This window comes from Nicotiana tabacum, chromosome 11 (genome assembly GCF_000715075.1).
Source record: "Nicotiana tabacum cultivar K326 chromosome 11, ASM71507v2, whole genome shotgun sequence".
Lineage (NCBI taxonomy): Eukaryota > Viridiplantae > Streptophyta > Magnoliopsida > Solanales > Solanaceae > Nicotiana > Nicotiana tabacum.
In genome coordinates, this window is record NC_134090.1 from 71,512,969 (window position 1) to 71,533,517 (window position 20,549).

General features: G+C 38.0%; 2 protein-coding genes across 2 annotated transcripts; both read right to left on the reverse strand.

Moving 5' to 3' along the window:
* Positions 1-12,742: 12,742 nt before the first annotated feature.
* On the reverse strand, positions 12,743-14,206 carry LOC142165887 (uncharacterized). Its single transcript, XM_075224275.1, has 3 exons — positions 13,246-14,206; positions 13,091-13,146; positions 12,743-12,988 (listed from the first exon to the last, which is right to left on the reverse strand). Exons 1-3 carry the CDS (start codon positions 14,204-14,206, stop codon positions 12,743-12,745), a joined length of 1,263 nt encoding a protein of 420 aa, XP_075080376.1.
* Positions 14,207-15,616: 1,410 nt separating this feature from the next.
* LOC142165888 (uncharacterized) lies at positions 15,617-16,531 on the reverse strand. The gene has a single exon (XM_075224276.1). The coding sequence runs from the start codon at positions 16,529-16,531 to the stop codon at positions 15,617-15,619; it is 915 nt and encodes a 304-aa protein (XP_075080377.1).
* Between the last annotated feature and the right edge of the window lie 4,018 nt (positions 16,532-20,549).

The window sequence follows — 20,549 nt, forward strand, 5'->3', positions numbered from 1 at the left end:
GCCTTCCCAAAAAATAAGAATGCGTTAGACTCTTTAGGCGCAATTTTAATTAAATTATTTTCTTAAACTCGGGTGCGCATTGATGCGACCCAAATCCAAGTCTCAACGAAGTCGAAATGTGTTAACAACCACGGGTGCATTGATTGCGACATGGTTCGAGACACGTTTTCACGACGTTGCAATTCTTTTAAAATAATGATAAAATCGGTTTACGAATGAAAAGGCACATAAGCTAGCATGTATTAAAATCCGATAAAATAAAATACAACAATTAAGCGACCGTGCTAGAACCATGGAACACGGGAATGCCTAACACCTTATCCCGGATTAACAGAATTCCTTATCCGAATTTCTGGTTCGCGGACTGTAATACAGAGTCATATTTTTCCTCGGTTCGGGATTAAAACCAGTGACTTGGGACACTATTAATCTCCCAAGTGGCGGCTCTGATTAATTAATAACCAAATCCCGTTCCGATTGTCCCTTAATTGGAAAAAATCCTTTACGCCCTTGCGGGTGTAGTGAAAAAGGAGGTGTGACACATCAGACTAAGATTTTGATCCTAGGAGAAAGTTCATCAGACTAAGTCTCTTTTCTTCTTCTTTTTTGGTATCTTAGGAGAAAGATTCATCAGACTAAGTTTTCTATCCTAGGAGAAATTTCATCAGACTAGGTCTTTTATCTTAGGAGAAAGATTCATCAGACTAGGTTTTCTATCTTAGGAGAATGATTCATCAGACTAAGATTTTGATCCTAGGAGAAAGTTAATCAGACTAGGTCTCTTTTCTTCTTTTTTTGGTATCTTAGAAGAAAGATTCGTTAGACTAAGATTTCTATCCTAGGAGAAAGTTCATCAGACTAGGTCTTCTATCTTAGGAGAATGATTTATCAGACTAAGATTTTGATCCTAGGAGAAAGTTCATTAGACTAGGTCTCTTTTCTTCTTTTTTGGCGTCTTAGGAGAAAGATTCGTCGGACTAAGATTTCTATTCTAGGAGAAAGTTCATTAGACTAGGTCTTCTATCTTAGGAGAAAGATTCATAAGACTATGATTTGATCCTAGAAGAAAGTTCATCAGACTAGGGCTTTTTATCCTAGGAGGAAATATGTGAACATCAATGGCAAGATTTTATGCACAATAACAAGACAATAAAAGCAAAGATTTGAGAAACTTCCCTTTGTCGGCTCTTCTCTTCTTTTCTTTTTCTTTTTTTTTGTTTTCGTTTTTTTTCTTCTTTTTTTTGAACCATTTTCCTTGCACTGCTTTGTTCCTATTTCACGCAAAGAAAAATTTGTCAGTTTTAAAAATGGTGGTCGATTTGTGGCCTTGAGTCTTGGGCAGCTTGGCTTCTACTCAATCAGCTTGAGTCGGTTTCAAGAGACCTTTTCTCTACATCAACCCTAATTATGTCACACCCAGTACCATTTGTATTTGTGGCTCAATCAGCCTTATCTCAACTGGAGATCTTTTCTTAGGTGACCTTTTCTAATATCTTGAATGACTTCCTTCTTTTCGAGCAATTTGACTGTCAGAGAGAATCACAAGATATCTTTTCTTACGCTAAGTAGGCTGACAAGAGTCTTTTGGGGGGAGCCTTTGCATGAATACTCAAGGTATATTGACAGTAACAACAAAGTATGCTGGACAAATGTACTTTGTGCAATTGAAAAGTTGGTAGCAAATTTTTAAATCTTTTCTTGCTTGTTTTGACAAGGATTGACTCAGAGTGAAGGAAACAATGATGCAAAGAAACAAGTATTAAAAAAAAATGCCCCGGTCGGAAGGACAGAAGGAAGTGTTTTTTTCTTTTTTTTTTTTCAATAACTAGCCTTAATGATCATGACATGCATTTTGGACTTAACGACCTGATCTATCAAACTAATCTAAACTTTGCTTTTACCATTTCTATGACCTTTGAAGTCGGGCTTGTTTATTACAATTCTTCGTATTAGCTTCATGACTCACTTTCGACTAATGGTGCCCCGAGGGATTTTCACCAACAAGCCTCTCTCATTTGTTTATCATTACTCACCATCGTCATACAGTGCCCGTGGGGGGTTTTATTAGTAAGACTCTCTCATTTTCTTTTATTTTTCTTTTTCCTTTTTTTGATTTCTTGTGCGAGAATCTTGATAGTGTTCTATGTCGTGTGACAACCGTGGCTCATTACATGCTTCTCTTGGCATTCTTAAAGGCATATCGGGAGGTCTTTATTTGGAAGGATTCTAGATAGGCTTGGAAAGAAAGGACGTCATGAAGAGTCGAAATAGACTCAAAATAAGGGGGTTGTATACTTACAACTCTTGGAATCGACTATTTCAAAGGTGAAATAAAATATTTGCCCAAGTTTTAACTACTAGGGATATTTGGATTTTTTTTCTTTTTCTTTTTTGAATTCTTATTTGGTTGGACCGAACCGTGAGGCTGCCTACGTATCCTTTTTTTTAAGGAATCAGGTCAAATGTAGTTCAAACATCTGATCTAACTATATTTTTTTCATCTTTCTTTCTTTTTCTTTGTCTTTTTTCCTTTTGTCTTCTTTTTTTTCAAAACAAGTTGCTCCAGCTTCTATTTTCTGGGGGCATGGACCTTTACCATTTCTTTTCTTCTTTATTTTTTTTGTCACTTGAACTTTGTAAGAATTGCCCTAGTTTGTACTCTTGGGACATGGACTTTTTTTTTCTTTTATTGTTTTTTGACTCTTGACTCTAAACTCGATTCTAAAAGAGGGTGGTCAAAGAAAATAACATAGACTCAAAAGGGGTAGCGAAGGGTATAGAGTGTTTGGGTAGCAGAAAAATGGCCTCCCAGCCTCGAGAACGCCAAACAAAGTAACTTTTTGCGATCACAACATTGGCGAACATGTCTGTCTTCTTGGTCTGTCATGGTCGAAAGACACTTTCCATCCATTAATGTCAAACATTCAACCAAGCTTCAATTGATTCAATATCCTCAAGCCCGATCTTCACAATGATTTGAAGGTGAATTTTACTCGACCTTAATTCCAAAGTGTTTCAACTCTTTATTCATCCTCAAAAGTGTGTTGTTCTTAGTTATCCAGTTCAAGCTTAAATCAATTCTCTAAGATTTGGCCAAAAATTCCGCATGCATGTCATATCATTAAAACTAGCGGGGAAGAAACTAAGCACAGAATGATATGAAAGTACAAACTGTATTTTATTGAATAAGGATGGAAGGGTTTGACAACTAGACAAACAACCTAAAATCCAAGTTACAACACTAAAATAACCCGGATAAAGAAAATAGCAACAAAACAGACAAACATGACTCATACCAACATAATAGAGGGATAGAAGAGTTTCACTCAATAAAACAAATAAAATATGGATCACAACCCTGAAATAACCCAGATAATAGAAAAATATCAAAACAGCTACCAAGATTTCTTCCTTCACATTTAGCCACAAATTTGCTCATCAGAATCACCATGACCTTCTCCAACTTCAGTCGACAAGCTCTCGAGAGGATTCTCATACTCCATGTCACCAGGGATCATCCCCAAAAAGTGTGCATCATCATGTGTAGGTAAAGGATTCTACGTGATATTCTGGGTGTCACTATCTTGGATCACAATCAGTTTTTCTTGTATCATCCTTTCTATTTCTCTTTTCAAATACTGACAGTTTTCAACATTGTGCCCCTAGGTATTGGAATGTTATTCACACCTTCTAGAAGGGTCAAAGCTTCTTGCACGTGGGTCTACATGATTTGGAGGAATGAGTGCAATCATGTCATAATGCTTTAACTTCTCAAATAAGCTTGCATAGGACTATCCTATTGGTGTAAAATTATCTTTCAACCTTTGTTCCCTTCTATACCCTGGCTTGGATGTGGGTAATAGGGCACTTGAAAATTTTGTGGAGGTTGCTGGAAATTTTGTGATGCTCGTGCTTGACTTCATGGGTGATTGGTGGTCGAACAACATACTGAGGTGGAGCAACAGAGTATTGTGAGTTCTGTGGTGGATAGTAGTGCTCAGGAGCATTATCGGGAAATAAACGAGACTATTTATACCTTTGAGATTCTCTCCTAGGACCTCTTCTCGACCCTGATATCATCATGATTTCTTGGTCCTTCTCATTCATGTCACTAAAATTATCAGATTCAATTTGGACAGCCTGAGTTGCAGTTTTGAGAACTGCTTGACTTATAATTCTACATGTCTTAAGACCACTATCAACCATTTCCCCCATCTTGATTGCTTCCAGGAAGGATTTACCCACTACGTACATCATGTTTTGAAAATAATCGGGCTCTTGATCCTGAAGAAAGATAGTGATTAGCTCGTGGTCATCCATGGGTTGCTTAACTCTAGCTGCTTGTTCCCTCTATTTGATGGCATATTCCCTGAAACTTTCAGTTGGTTTCATCTTCAATTTTGAAGGGAATTATGGTTCGGGTCAATGTCGATGTTATATTGGAATTGTATGACAAAATCCTGAGCCATGTCATCCCATACATGCCAGTGAGAGGTGTCTTGATCCATAAACTATTCAGAGGCTACTCCCGTAAGGCTTTCCCCAAAATAAGCTATTAGCCATTCTTCATTTCTTCCTGCACCTCTTAGCTGATTGCAATACCTTTTCAGGTGGGCTATAGGGGTCTCCATGTCCATCATACTTTTCAAATTTGGAAGTCTTTAAACCAGGTGGAAAGTGTCATCGGGGAACATACATAGATCCTTGAAGGCAATACTCTTCTGACCTGCCAACCGTTGCATGTTTTTCAACTGTTGTTATAAGCTTTTCACTCTTTGGGTCATTTCTTCCTGTGCCATCTTTTGGGTAGGCTTCTCAATATTTGCAGGAAGATCAAATAGGTATGAATGGTACTCAGGAGAGTGGGATTGTTCTTGATGGGTAGCAAACTATGACTCATGAGTTTTCTTCCATGCCACCATCGGCTTTGGGATGGTGAAGATTGTCATAACAGTAGTGGTTGTCTGATTGGTTATTAACGGAAAACTTTGGGAGAGCACAATAGAAGTTCCAGTTGTATCCGTACAATTAGGATATTGACTGAACCCAGGTGGATAGGATTGATCAGACAATGAGACCGGAATGGCAGTAGTTGAGATGGGTGTGAATTCTGGGAAACCATGAGAAGAAAAGGGCGGTCCTTGGCCATTGGCCAATGCTCGACACATTTCAGTCATTTGCTGCTTTAGTACCCCATTTTCCTCATCGACAGTAGACTTTTGATGAACCCTCTGACCCTGAGTCTCTTGAGCACTAGTAACAATTTCGATGTCTGTTGTCAATGACCTTTTTTTGGATCTTGTGTTGCCAGCTTACCACAAACCAACCACCTTAAACTTTCTTCACAATTCAAAACAAGAGACACGTTAGAATGAACTCAGTCAATCCTTATTATTATCATAATTTTTTTCAGATTTAATTTGTTGATTAAACCTGATGTGAGTTGCCTACGTATCATGTCGTAACACAAATCAGATCTTGCGTAGTTTGGAAATATTAAGAATAAAGTAAATAAACTAATTTTTTTTTTGGATTTTGGATTTTTTCCTTTTTTGAAAGAAAGACTTAAAAAGAAGAAATGAAATATTTTTTTTATTTGTTTTTTTAAATTTTTGAAAATAACAACTTCTAAAGAAGAAAGAAAATATATATTATTGAATTTCGAAATTTTTTTGTCTGGAATTTTGAAAGAAAAACTTCTAAAGAGGAAAGGAAATATTTTGGATTTTGAGAAGAAATTAAAAGAAATTTTTTTTTGTAAAAAAATTGGTCTAAAAGAAAGAATTTCTAAAGAAACAAGTAATGAAAAATATTTTTGGATTTTTTTAAAAATTATGGGCCGGAACCAATAAGGTTTGCCTACCTCTCACTTTCTTTTCTTTTTTGATTTTCTTTTTTTTTCTCTTTTTATTTTATTTTATTTCCCTACTTTAGAAGCCAGTCAACATGCAAGTTGGAACAGACAGATACGCAAGTAGCACATAAGATGCATCAGGATGGTCTTTTGATTTGGGCACACATATCCTAGACGGACCCAACCCCTGTGTTGAGTCCCCAAAGTCAAATGCATGTGATGCAAACAAATGTTCCTACTAGGGATCCAACATGAGGCTATGTTATTCTAGGTTTAATACCTGGGGGTGTTGTTCTAGACCTGGCTTACCCGAGCAGACAACTCGAGGCGGGGGGTGGGTGGGCGGGCAACGTACCTGTAACCAAAAGGACATCCAACTTTGTAACCGATCCTATCATCGGCTTCGCAGCAGTAAACAGTTCAAATAATATCAAAGCAGTAAAAACGACATTTAGCACATTAGCTCCAAACACATGGAAAATCAGATAATAAAAAAAATTCAACTATAACAGTTATTCTAAGCTCAAATTCTGAACCTTGAACCATAAGTTCTAGGTTCTTTTCCCCAACAGAGTCGCCAGAGCCGTCACACCTCTTTTTTCTACCCCAAAAAAGGTATAAGGGAGTTTTTCAATTAAAGTGACAATAAAAAAACGGGATTATTTATATTCAAATTTAGAGTCGCCACTTGGGATAATTTATGGTGTCCCAAGTCACCGGTTTAAAATCTCAAATCGAGGAAGTTTGAGTCTGTTTTGCAGTCCGTGAAACATAGAAATTCGGGTAACGAATTCTGTTAATCCGAGAGAAGGTGTTAGGTGTAACGACCCAAAAAACATCGCTATGTAATTAACGATTTTGTGGTGCCAAAGTAAGCTAATACGTTGTATTTTCGAGGTTTTTGATTGAACAATGCGTTGGGGAGTTGAAATTTTCATCGCAGGTAGACTAGGCTTTAAGCTGGTGAGGCGTGGATAAAGCCAGGATGGACCAGGCTTTAAGCTGGTGAGGCCTGGATAAAGCCAGGATAGACCAGGCTTTAAGCTGGCGATGCCAGGCCTATATCCCGATCCGATAATTTTGGACTATCCATTTTTTATCCTTATAACCCGACCAAACTTCTTTATATACACGCAATGTCTCATTTTTTGATGAAAAATCTGATGCTTTAGAGTGAGAGAGGGAGACATAGAGTGATAAAGTAATCTTCATCAAATCCTTCTTCAATTCGTACTCAAATCTTTGAAGATTAACAAGGAAAACACACTAGATTTTCATCCTTGAGGTATGATTCTACACCCTAACCCTTAATTTCAAATTTTAGCTAAATATGGGTAATTAACAAGTGGGTTCATGGGTATAAGGGTTGATTATCTCACATGCATGTATGATAAGAGGATATGGGGAGATTGTGAGCTAAAAAAATATAACAAATGGGGTGTAGTGTTAAATCTCGCGTTTTCATACGTTAAAATTTCATTTTCAGTTAACCGACGTAGATTCGGGGATGAGATCATCTTGACGTTAACGTACTTACGCTATTTATGACAAGCGATAAATAAGTGTTATGAAGGATAAAGGGGTTCGCGGATTAAAAAAAAAAGGGAAAGTGGCCAATTTGGGATAAAATACGGATCGAGAAATAATGCCCGATAATTATGAACTAGTACCATGCAAGAAACTATATGACCACAGTAGTATAATATATAAATTATATAATAATAATAATAATAATAAGTAAAATTTTAAGTAATTTGGTGAATTTTTTAAATTATGCGGGCAATTGGTTAATTACCGTGTAACGAGACATTACCCAATTAACTAATAAGTGGATAAAAATTTATAAAACATACCATCTAAAATTTGGCAAAAAGCCACCATGACTAAAATGACTCATTAGTCATCATGCCATGTGGAAATGTAAGGACTCATTAATGTGGACAAAGCCACCAAGACTTAAAATAACTTAAGTCTTACTAAATGAAAACACTAGAAACATTACTCCTTCCAAAAAATGGCAAGAATGATTCCTTTCTTAAGGATTGGAATTCAGAAGCTATAATCCTTTCTTAAGGATTGGAATTCAGAAGCTAGTCCTTTCTTAAGGAATGTAATTCAGAAGCTTTCTTTAGCTAAGTTTCGTTCAAATTAACAGAAGTCTATTTCGTTCATTTGGTTCAAAAGGGTAGAAGCAGTTTCATCAAAAAATTTCAACGAAATCCAAAGCCAAAATTTGTTCAAATTCAGAAGCAGAAGCTTCATTCTCTCGTTCCAACACATTTCACCGAAGCAGAAGCTTCGACTCGATCAAATAATTCATGAAACATGTATGTTAATACCCTCCCTTCTCACTTTTGGCATGGTCCAAATTACACTGAAGAAACGATCAAATACACAGTTTCCATAAATTACTCTATTAATAGAAATGGTAGGGGTGTCTATATTCTTGATTCCCCATGAGAATTATTATTATCTTCTGTTCATGGTTCTCAGAATAATACGCAGTTGGAAAGTTTATTCGGAAGGAATATTGAGTTTATTACGTATTTTTCATGCATTTCACTCATGTGCATTGACCCATGACCAGATGGCGTTATATACGCATATATATGTAAATATATGTATATGGGATATGGGAAAAGGTTACGGCATTATATACGCACCACCACCTGATCAGCTGGTATATGTTGATGATGTTGCCCATAGTGGCCAAGACGATATGATGGGATGCCCTCAGTGGCTTGATGATATTATGTACACCCATACCTATGCATGGAACGACATTTATACACACGTGTATGACATTATAAATGTTTCAGAATTTACAAAGTTATTCAGATTTAAATATGTGCTTATGTATTCCATGTTTCATCTATGTCTTTTACGTACTAATTTTGATGCCTTACATACTCAGTACATTTTTCGTACTGATGCCCTATTTCACGGGCCTTGCATTTCATGCCCGCAAGTACAGGTAGGCAAGCCGACGGTCCCCCTTCTTAGGATCTTGATCAGCGAGAGTTGGCATGCTCCACTTGATCCGGAGCTGCTTTTGAGTTTGGTACGATACGTTTGTATATATATATGACGTGACTCAGTACCATTTTTGTACAGTTATGTTTTCATTAGAGGTCTGTAGACAGTATGTTTACTTGGGTTGTATGTGGCCTTGTCGGCTTAAAGTTATTGGATGTATAGGTGTCTATAGCAGCCTTGTCGGCTTGCCCACTGTATTTTGCATGTATACGTACATATGCCTTATTGGAAGGTTTCCTTCATGGATGTTACCTTCGTAATTCAACATATGTTACACAGGTTCATATCCTTGACGCAAGTTTAGGAATATTTGACAGGTAAGACTCAGGCACCCATCGCGGCCCATCGGTTTGGGTCGTGACAAAAGTGGTATCAGAGCAGTTCTGTCCTAGGGTTGTCTACAGACCGTGGCTAGTAGAGTCTTGTTTATAGGTGTGTTTTTCGCCACACTTCTATATAGGAGCTACGGGACATATAGGATGTTATCCTATCTTCTTATCTTAGATCGTGCGATATAAGCATTCATGTTCCTGATGATGTGTTATGTTTTCAGCGATGCCTCCGAAGACTACAGCCACTAGCACGGGTCAGAAGGCTACGAAGGTGTTAGAAGGAGAGATAAGTTATACTATGGATTCAAACCCATCAAAGATCATGGGTTCTAGTGAGGAGGATCCATCCGATGATCCATATGAATCATAAGTTTGAGCTGTTTCGACCATTCCGGCAGTAGATGGGGTGAGAGGAATTCTGACCTCACCAAGACCCTTAGTTTCAAGCCTGTTGATCAGGGTATGAGGGGAGTAGTTCATGGATTGGCACAGTCGGGATTCCCTCAGGCTCAAAACTATGTCAAGGTATTTGAGGACACCAGCTCTTCTAAGGTTTCGATTAGTCCACAGTCTTAGGAGTTCGTCAATCAAAGTTCATCGGTGTATGTTATAGGATACACACAGGAAGAAGATAGTAGTCGGGCCAAGATGAGGAAGGTAATTGATAAGGACATGAAGATTCCGCTTTGAGGTGTGTCCGATCGTGGTTCTTATATAGGACGAGGCAAGGACCCTCTACTATAGACTTCCTCCAAATGTCAGTTTTTGGTTGATGAGTTCCACCTCTTGCTGGAATATTTACCAAGTCAGGGTTCTAAATGTGTTAGGTCATTTTATGAGGATGTAGGGAGCCCTGTCCCGACTTTTATATATTATGGTTATGCCTACTTATAGGTTTTGCAGACATTATCCTGTATATAGTTTTGGGCGGCCTAGTCAACCCCTATGTATATAAAACTTTTTGTAAATTAGTTATGCAAGTTATGTTTTTATATTGTTATTTATATATATGGATGTGACCCGAAATGGCCCGTGATAGATTTGATAATAAACAAGGATAAGATACATGGTTTTCGATTGGGTAGGACTTGATATTATAATAGGTGTGGATTGATTGACGTTTTGTTATATTAACATCAAGTGTAGATCAAAGATGGTTTGATTTCAGCTTTCCAGGAGAGCCTGTTTTAGAATGGAAATGTAATACCACATCGCCAAGAGGTAAATTTATCTCCTATCTCAAGGAAAGGAAGATGATCATAAAGGACTATATTTATCACTTAGTTCGGGTTCAAGATATGGAAGTCGAGTCACCAACCATTCAGTCCATTCCAGTGGTTAATGAGTTTCCCGATGTTTTCCCCGATGAGCTTTGGGGTCTCCTGCCAGAGCAAGAAATTAAGTTTTTTTTTGACCTACTACCAGATACTCACCCAATATCTATTCCTCCCTATAGAATGGCCCCCAAATAGCTGAAAGAGTTGAAAGAACAACTGAAGGACTTACTTGAAAAAGGTTTTATTAGACCTAGTACGTCACTGTGGGGAGCACTTGTTTTGTTTATGAAAAAGAAAGATGGTTCCTTACGAATGTGTATTGATTATAGGCAACTGAATAAGTACCCGATCACGAGAATTGATGATTTATTCGATCAGTTGCAAGGTGCCAAGTGTTTTTTAAAGATAGACTTGAGGTTCGGCTACCATCAAGTAAGGGTTAAGGATGAAGATGTTCCAAAGACAACATTCAGGACTAGATATGGGCACTTTGAGTTTCAGGTTATGTCATTCGGTCTGACCAATGCCCTAGCAGTATTCAAGCATTTGATTAACTGTGTGTTCAAGCTTATTTTAGATCTATTTCTAATTGTATTTACTGACAATATATTGGTGTATTCTCGTTCAGAGGATGAGCATGCGGGTCATCTATGTACTGTGCTCAGAATTCTACAAGAAGGGAAGTTGTATGCAAAATTTTCTAAATATGAATTCTGGTTGAACTCTGTAGCTTTCCTTGGGCATATTATTTCTTTTTTTTTATCCGCTAGGCAAGCGCCTAGGGTTATTATTATTTTTTTTTTATAAATATATCAAAATGAAGTACAAAAGCATAACAAAAACAATTTGTCCAGATGTCTAACATAATGCAAATAATAAAACTTGATAAGTACATAATACCTATCAATATTGAGTAAAGAACTCAACATTGATATCACATTTGATCTACTATATTAAATGAAACTCGATATATCAAGATTAAAAACTAGCCCATAATCCATCATTTCCATACTGGAATTCTCATGTCCCAGGTTGTGCTGAAGCCCAATGTTGAACAAGTAATTGCCCAGTTAAGTGCATGCCAAATTTGTGTCTCTTTAGCCCAATTCCAATGCATCATATGTTTACATACATAGCATTTTTCCAGCTTTGCATTTGTAACCCCTTCTCCTGCGTTCCATGCATATAAAGTTCAAAAGTCTGCAGATTCCCATTGTGCATTCCAATAAGTATGTGATCTCCAGTTTGACTTGGAGAATACAGAGCTTCCTTTTTTTCTCGTGACGAGCGTTCCCAACAATGGCGTGCTGCTCCTTCTCGTGAGTCTCCCATCGTAGTCCAAGATGCAGATTCCCCTTGAATCTTTCCTTATAGGTCCTAATGAGCATGCTTGCATTAAAGAATGACTGCATATGCTCTGCAGATTCCCATTCTGGTGGACCACGCCTTGAATTACATGTATTCCTCCATACTGCCTGCTGAAAACGTAAACCAAGGACAGTCCATTGAAGACCACAAAGCGTGTTCGAGCATTTAGAGATCCGTTCCAGCTCCTTTAATCATGCCAACATCATTGGACAACACAATAGAATGAATCTTTTGTCTTCCCCAAGTGATTAAATAATTGTCAATTCAAAAAAGCTGCTGGTCCAGGCGTGTTGGAATCTTCCCATGGAGACAAACTTCTCTTGTTTTGTGTAATGCTTCTCGGGTAGATGTAGAATAGACCTCCATGTCTCTCTGCTCGAGCACAGCTTTAGAGACAAGCATGCCCACCATTACTGCAGTTGTTTGTCCGAAAAGAACAAGCTTTGAATCCGCAACAAAGGACTTTAACTCATAATGTGTACCTTCCAGCATTCTTTTCTATGAGTTAGCATGTGATTTCCCCAGCTACCCTCCATGCTTGTGCATTTTTTTTCCTTTCTGCATTTATTTTTGCTCGATTGCGCATCCCCAACCAAAAGACATGCTTCTCGTTTTTCAGAGTAAACCATGTGCTTTCATGAATTGATTTTCGCATCCCTCCATGCCAAGTCCCTAGCGTGCGTGTGCATATACCAATAGAATTGTTATATTTTACTGAGTTGAGCCTAATATCACATGCCCATCTTGATTATTGGAGAGTGTTTGTTTTTTAATATAGCATAATTGTACCTTGTCGCTAGACACACCCTCCTCCCTTATGAATTGATGGTCGATTAAGTTGACATGTCTCCTACTATTTATATTCTGTTTGCTTCTTATCTTCTGTCCACCTTCACCCTTAGACTTGGACATTTCATCTTATCTTCATTAATCAACCTCCTTCCTTGTGCATCTAGATGCCAGAATTGCTGGCATTCGATTTCTCCATGATCTAAAGCATAGTTAGCCAAATGATCAGCCAACTTGTTGCCCTCTCTATGAATATGAGTAACTGTGTAATTGCCCCCAATCATTAGTTGCATAATTTCCTCTACCTGCTCAGATATGATCCATGGTGGTTTCTAAATCCCATCCATTATCTTTTTTAGTAACATTGAGTCAGTTCGAAGCCATACATGAGAGTATTGTTGGAATCTTCAGAACCGTAGTGCTTCTAACATTGCCATCGCTTCAGCTACTGTGTTTGTTGTCTCCTCAATCTCACTCCCTACAGACTTGACTATGTCTCCATTTTCATTTCTTATACAAAAACCTATTGAACTCCTGCCTGGATTTCCCCTCGATGCCCCATCCGTATTAACCTTTAGTCATCCTGTACTTGGTGGTTCCCACATGACTTTGGTAACTTTAAGTTTAGGAGTGAAATTTTCCATCATGGCTATAAGGTCTTCCCATTTGTGAGGTACCATGTCTATCCCTGGCTTTCTCACTTTCACCAATGCCTGGAGATTTGATGACACTTGATAAATCACCCTGCTGGTTGTCACAACATCACCATATTTCATACTATTTCCTCTTTTCCAGAGTTCCCATACTATGCATGAAGGGAGTGCTTGCATTACCGGTTTGAGCCTTAAGCACACATTTGCAGTCCAACATTTTGTGATTGCTTGGTGCAATGTAAGTCCTTCCACAGCTATTCCTGCCCTTGATAGAAAATACTTCCAAGTTGTCTTTGCAGTTTCTGATCTAAAAAACAAATGCTGAAAAGATTCCTCAGCAGGATGTACACAACACCAGCATTTTGATGGCATGCAGTAGCCTACCTTTTTCAAGAAATCATCTAAAGGTAACTTTGTTTTCCACACTTTCCACATGAAAAATGCTATTTTAAAAGGCAGTCCCTTTACCCATATCATTCTATATGCTTTAAGTGGTTCTTCTCTTCTTCTCGTATAATCCCATGCTGACTTAACACTAAAATATCCTCTTGTTTCCAGCATCCAAAAAGGCACGTCAAGAATCTGTTGAGGTGAAGGTGGTTTGATTTTCTCTAGAATGTGTACTGCTAAGTCTTCAGGAAGCCTTTCAAATAGCCTGTCCACATCCCATCCACCATCTAAGGTAACTTCATGTACATTTTGTACTGTTTCATCTATGCCAAAGTCCTGAGGAACTAAAAAATATAGTGCTCCAAGACCTATCCAGTTTTCGAACCAAAAAAGTGAGGAACCCTTTTTTGTTTGCCAAAAGATTTGATGTTCAATAAGATCTCTACATTCCAGCATTTTTCTCCAAATATGCGACCCCCTTTTCCATGGAACAACTACTGAATTCATTTTCTTACAATATTTCTGACATACAAAAGAGCTCCATATGCTTGGTTTTGTTATGAAATTTCACCATAATTTGCTGAATAATGCTTTTGTTACATCATGTAGTGACCTGAAACCTATTCCTCCTTCCTCAAGTGGCATGCATAAGGTATTCCATGAAGCCCAATGTCTATTAGTTCCTCCTACAGAGCTGCTCCAGAAAAATTGTGCAAACAGTTTGTGCAACCTATTTATCACATATTTGGGAGGGTTTACAGCTGATAGTAGATGCATAGGCATGCTTTGCAGCACATGGGATATGAGAACTGCCCTTCCTCCTACTGATAATAATTTGCCCTGCCAGGATTGCATTTTGTCCATTACCTTAGTAATTAGGGGCTGATAGTATTCCAACTTTCTCCTTGCATAAAAAATAGGACAACCTAGGTATGTGATAGGAAATTCATTTCTCTGAATGCCTATGATCCTTTCCACCTTGCTGACCACATCCATGTGTGTTAAATGATGCAGGTACACTGCTGATTTGATCTTGTTGATGAGCTGCCCAGATGCATTTTCATATGCATTCAACACTTGCATAATCAGCATCAGAGAAGTTTCATCAGATGATGAAAAAATAATCATGTCATCTGCATACGCCAAATGATTGATTTTTGGACTCCACTTTGGCATTCCAAATCCACAAAAATATAGGTTAGTATGAAGTGCATTGAGGCCCCTAGATAATGCTTCTGCTGCCAAGATAAACAGAGTTGGAGATACAGGATCACCTTGTTTTACTCCTCTTGAGGATTTAAAGAAACCATGAGCTTGACCATTGATTAGAATAGAATACCAATTGTTTGAAACTAATCCAAAGGCAATCCCTATCAACCTTTCTGTGAATCCCATCTTTCTCATTACCTTTGTTAGGAATAGCCAAGATAATCTATCATAAGCTTTGGTCATATCTAGCTTCAAGATGATATTTGGTCCAGCCTTTGTTCTAAGCCTGATGTCAGTGACTATCTCCTGAGTTAAAAGGATGTTTTCTACTATATCCCTGCCCTTAACAAAACCTGTCTGTTCCTCCGATATCAGATTTGGGAGAAATTTCACAAGCCTTTCATGAATGACCCTCGATATAACCTTATTTGAAAAATTACTGAGGCTTATGGGTCTTAGATCAGAAAAAGTGGTAACTTCTTTTTTCTTTGGTATCAGAACTAGGTTTGTGTATGTTACACACTTTGGTAACTCATGGCCATTGAAAAAAGCCCTCACCATGTCGAAAAGGTCATCCCTTATTATGTCCCAACAAGAATGATAAAGCTTGCCTGTCATACCATCTGGCCCTCCAGCACTATTACCATTAAGTCCAAATACTGCCTCTTTAACCTCTTCTTTTGTTGGTTGCTTAATCAATTCTGCATTCTATTCATTGTTCATCATATTAGGAACATGTTCTACGATCTCAAATAAAGAAGGAGAAGCTATTTCTGTGAACTGTTCCTCGTAAAATCTGATAGCCTCTTCTGCAATTTCTTTTTCTTCTTCAATCCATGTTCCTCCACTATCTTGAATTCTGTTAAGTTGAAGTCTCTTCCTCCTACCTCTCACTTGTGCGTGGAAGAGATTAGTATTCCTATCCCCTTCCTTAAACCAAGTCATGCCCGCCTTTTGTTGCCAAATTTTTTCTTCTAGTGCAAGACAATTGATCAATTCTGCCTTAACCTTTTGTAGCCTTTCCCTGTTCATCCCTGTAGGATTTGCTTCAAATTCTGCTTCATGAACCATCACAACCTCCTCCATGCTTGCTATCTTTTGGAAAATATTTCCAAACGTAGCCTTACTCCACAATGAAAGGGCTTTCTTTAGTTGTTTTAACTTGTGATTATGAATAGTAAAAGGATTTGTACTGAAATCAGCTGTCCAGTTCTCTCTCACCACGTCTTTAAAAGTTTCATGTTCCACCCAAAAATTCAAGAACTTAAAAGGCTTTTTTATTGGTGGAGTCTCAGTATCACACTTCAGATACATTGGACTATGATCGGATCCAGTCTTTGCCAAATGTTGCACCTCTATTCCCGGGAATATTTGTTGGAATTGTGAGTTGGCTAAGCATCTGTCTAGTCTTTTGAATATACAGTCTTCCTCTGCTCTTCCATTCCACCATGTAAATATGCTACCTTTAAATCCAAGATCGAAGAGATTGCAAGTGTTGACGCAATGTCGAAAATCATCAATTTCATTCAATGACACAGGTAACCCCCCAAACTTCTCTTCTTCGTCCCATATTACATTGAAATCTCCCCCTACTAGCCATGGTGCATTCATATCCCTTGTCATTTCATATAATGAATCCCATAATTCTATCCTCTCAATTGCATCACATTTAGCATATATCAAAGTTAGAACAAACTCCACATGCAATTCAGTATGAACCAATCGTAGTGTTAATTATTGCACCATATTGTACATGACAGTTACTTCAAATGCTTCATCTATGAATGCCCAGATCTTGTTGGAAACATTTAAAATTTCTTGTGCAAGTCCTATCTTGTTTCTGTACCTTTCCATTTTTTTGCTTGTTGCTTTGGCTCCATTAATCCTACAAAATCATAGTGATTTTTCCTGTGCATTTTTGTCAACCTTTCAAAGGCTTTCTGTGTGTTGACTAACCTTATATTCCAATTGATAGCATTCATTACTGATTGTTGGATTTAGTTAGTGTTCTCCTTGTGTGCACCCCAGCTTTTGGTACTGCATGGTTATCTTTTTGTTGCTTCTTCTTGCCTTTTGCTGCTGATTTTGCCTTGTCCACTTGCGCAGGTGATAAGTCACCTTGCCTTGCCGCATTCATAAGGTGTTGTGTAATTGATTCTTGATCCATGTCGTATCCTGACTTACCAGGTTCTTCTCTTTCTTCATTGTCTTCCTTACTTCCTGATGTAGCTGCAAATGCATTCCTTTTAGGGACCAAGGCCTTCTCTTCTCCTCTTTTTAACAGCTGCAACTGATTTTTCTCCATTGTAACAGTAATATTCAATATTTTTGTTTTATGTCTTGGTTGTTTCTCCTTGTCTGTTGTGTTGTGTCCTTGTGGGTCTTCTTGTGATATCTGAATTTGATTATCTTTTGTTCCTCCAGGATCATTTACCTCTTGGTCTCTTCCTTCATAGTTTCTAATTTCTGTAATTTCAGTTGTATTGTTGTCATTGACTTGGTGCTCTCCATTTATACTTTCCTCATCTTCTTCTTTGTCCTTCTCATTTGGTTCCTCATCAGCTTGTGCTCCTTGTGGTACTTCGTTCTCCTCTGAATCGTATTCCCTTTGTGTATCCCATAGCCTGCCTCCACAACCTTGCACTCTTTCTTTAAATGTAGCTGATTTTGACCCTTCTGCTTGAGAATATGGAGTTTTATTAGGTACCTTGTTCACTAATTTATCTTGTGAAGGGATTTGCTGGCATGGTTTATTGTTCTTCACTATTCCCTCTCCTGTTTTATTCTTCAAACTTCTTTCTACCCATTGTGCAGTATCGTTTATAGCTTTTGATGCCTCATTTCCAATGACTAGGCCATTAGTCGAGCTAATCCCCAATGAATTAAGAAGAAAAATTTGTGCTGCAGGATTTAAATTTCCCTCATTATTGACCATATTTTTTGGTTTTTGTTTTGTAGATGCATGGTTGTGAGGTGTAGTACTGCTTGCTGCTGCATTATCTGTCACTTTTGCCAATTGATTAATAGGTTCCTCCTCTTCCTCCAGCCCTCGTAATATTTCAAACTTGTTAGCTACATGAACATGATCATTATCTTCATTGTCTATAGCCTCCACTTCCTTACCATTGTTGCTCTGTGGTTCTGCTTGTCTCTCTACAATGCTTGTATCCTCTTTATTGTTATTGTTTTCCAGCTGCTTAGCTGGTGATATCTCCATTCCATTATTACTACGACTAGTATTTTGATTTACTGCAATTCTAACTCTGTTGTCCTTTACTTCCTTCCATTGCTCTTTTGCTGTATTAATCACATTTCCCACGACCTTTCCACTAGATAACATTTTTATAGGCTGTGAGTTCTTTATGTCCTATTTCTTAGTTGTATCTGCTTGGTCATCATTCTCCTTCTCCACATATAATTAAGGGTGTATCCTCCAGCATTCAAATTGATCATGCCCTTGAAGTTTACAATGTCTGCAATATTTAGGCAGCATGTCATATTGAATTCTCACCCATTCATTTCTTGTTGTTCCTTTAGCTTCGTTGAATATGTCCATCCTCACCTTTTTAGGAAAATCTGCAAGTAGATCAACTAGTACCTTCACCCTAGCACAACTAGGTCTGGTTTTGTTAATTGTAGCCATGTTGAGATGCATAGGTTTAGCTACTGCTGAAGCTAGAGAAAATAGACATTCCTTTACAAAAAAGGTTGGAAATAGACCTGGGAATGAGATCCAAGCCATTGCCTTGGGTGTTTCTTCATCTGCTCTAAACTTTGAGTCATAGATCAACGGCCTAAGCTGATATTGATAGCCATCCCTGTCCTTAATGTAATGAGTTTTTGATGAGAAATGAAGATAGTCCTGCTTTAATGTCATTCTAATCAAAATATGTCTATCCCTTAGAAATCCAATGTTACATTCACCTTTAATTCGCATTGAATTGGTATTAACTTACGCAGTTGTTGAATTTCTGGGCTTCCATAAAAACATTTACCAACTATTGCATATTGTAATCCTTCAATGATATCCATCCTTTCTACTTCTGCTTCTGTGAACTGAATAACATGTTCTCCATTTAATATTGTAGGTGTACGAATATCAATTGGCTCCACTTCCTGTTGCTCCTGCATTGCAGCATTTAAAGTGCAAGGTTTTAGAAATTTGGAGTAATCCATCGGCTTATTTGTGATCCCTGATGTTTGTGCCATGTTTGGAGGTTGTTGTGTAGGTAGCGCAGCCACCAAAAGTGGCTGGCCACCTTCCTGTGTGTCCATTACAGTTGTATTTCTTTAACACTTACTTACATGACAAAGTTGCAGTATGTTTGCAATAAACCGATACTACTGTGATTTGAATTTGCTTCACGCAATCTGTGTTGAAATTGAATGAAGAGATCTGTGTGCTACAGTAACTTGTGAAAATGAAATTAAGATCTACAAAAATTGACTATAGATCTGAAGTTGTAACCAATTGGGTATTACTTGTAAGGAGATTATGTATCTGTTGACACCAAGTTGGTTGGTTACCACCACCGTATTTCGGGACCGGAAAGTGATGTCGAAAGTACTGTTCACTGAATTTTCTAGAGAGAAGGCAGAGAATTTTTTAGAGAGAGGTTTCTGATTCTATCGACTTTTTTTGCACTCTTGGGCATATTATTTCGGGTAAAGACATACGAGTGGATACACAAGAGACTGAGGCAATGAAGACTTTTCCTAGACCTACAACACTAATGATGGTTCGTAGCTTCTCCATTTGGCATGTTATTGCATGAAACTTGTAACGAAATTTTCTTCTCTTCTAAGCTCATTTGACCAAAGTGATATGTGGTGTCTTGCTTGATGTTCTGGAATAAAATATGGAAATCCATGGTGCAAGAAGCTTTAATAAAGGTTGCGAATAAAGATAAATAGATATCTGTAGGTCGCAAGCCAAAGTATGGTAAAACGACAAGGTTCTAGGAAGACAGGAGGAAGGATAAGAAAAGATTAGTAAAAAGGTAACAAGAATGGATAAGTCCTTGGGGATAAGTTCATAAGAGAGTTGATGGTTTCTCTAAGTTATAGAAGGCTCAGTATAGCCCGAGTGAACTCAAAGGAGTCTAAGACTAGTAACGTTTAGAATAGATGAAATGTTGCCCTAATAATGGGATAAGGGCGCAATTGTGAGGGATAAAAGATGAAGTTTGGGCCTCCGAAGAGAGGAATTTCCTGAATTGTACAAGATTAGGATAACCATGTAAGTTAACTCAAAAGGGAACTAGGTTTCAGTGGACCGACGCTTGCCAATGGAGTTTTCCAGGCCTTAAAAGACAGATTAACTTCAGCACTGGTTGTAACTCTTCCAGAAGGGACTGATGGTTACGTTATCTATTATGATGCTTCAGGCGTTGGATAGGGTTGTGTGATGATGCAACGTGGTAAGGTTGTGGCTTATGCTTCTAGACAACTAAGAAAGCATGAGAAGAACTACCCGACCCACGATTTAGAGTTAGCCGCGGTGATTCATTCACTAAAGATGTGGAGGCGTTACTTGTATGGCATTCACGTTGATATCTATACGGATCATAAGAGCCTCCAGTACATCTTCAAGCAAAAGGAATTGAATCTACGTCAAAGGAGATTGTTGGAGCTACCTAAA

What these genes read in the sequence shown, in the direction of transcription:
- LOC142165887 (XM_075224275.1), bottom strand. Translation starts at nt 14,206, where the DNA reads ATGAATTCAGTAGTTGTTCCATGGAAAAGGGGGTCGCATATTTGGAGA. An exon ending in AGTCATGTGGGAACCACCAA is followed by an intron (nt 13,147 to 13,245) that starts GTACAGGATGAC and finishes ATGGAGACATAG; the next exon opens with TCAAGTCTGTAGGGAGTGAG. An exon ending in ACACAGTAGCTGAAGCGATG is followed by an intron (nt 12,989 to 13,090) that starts GCAATGTTAGAA and finishes GATGGGATTTAG; the next exon opens with AAACCACCATGGATCATATC.
- LOC142165888 (XM_075224276.1), bottom strand. Translation starts at nt 16,531, where the DNA reads ATGACAAGGGATATGAATGCACCATGGCTAGTAGGGGGAGATTTCAAT.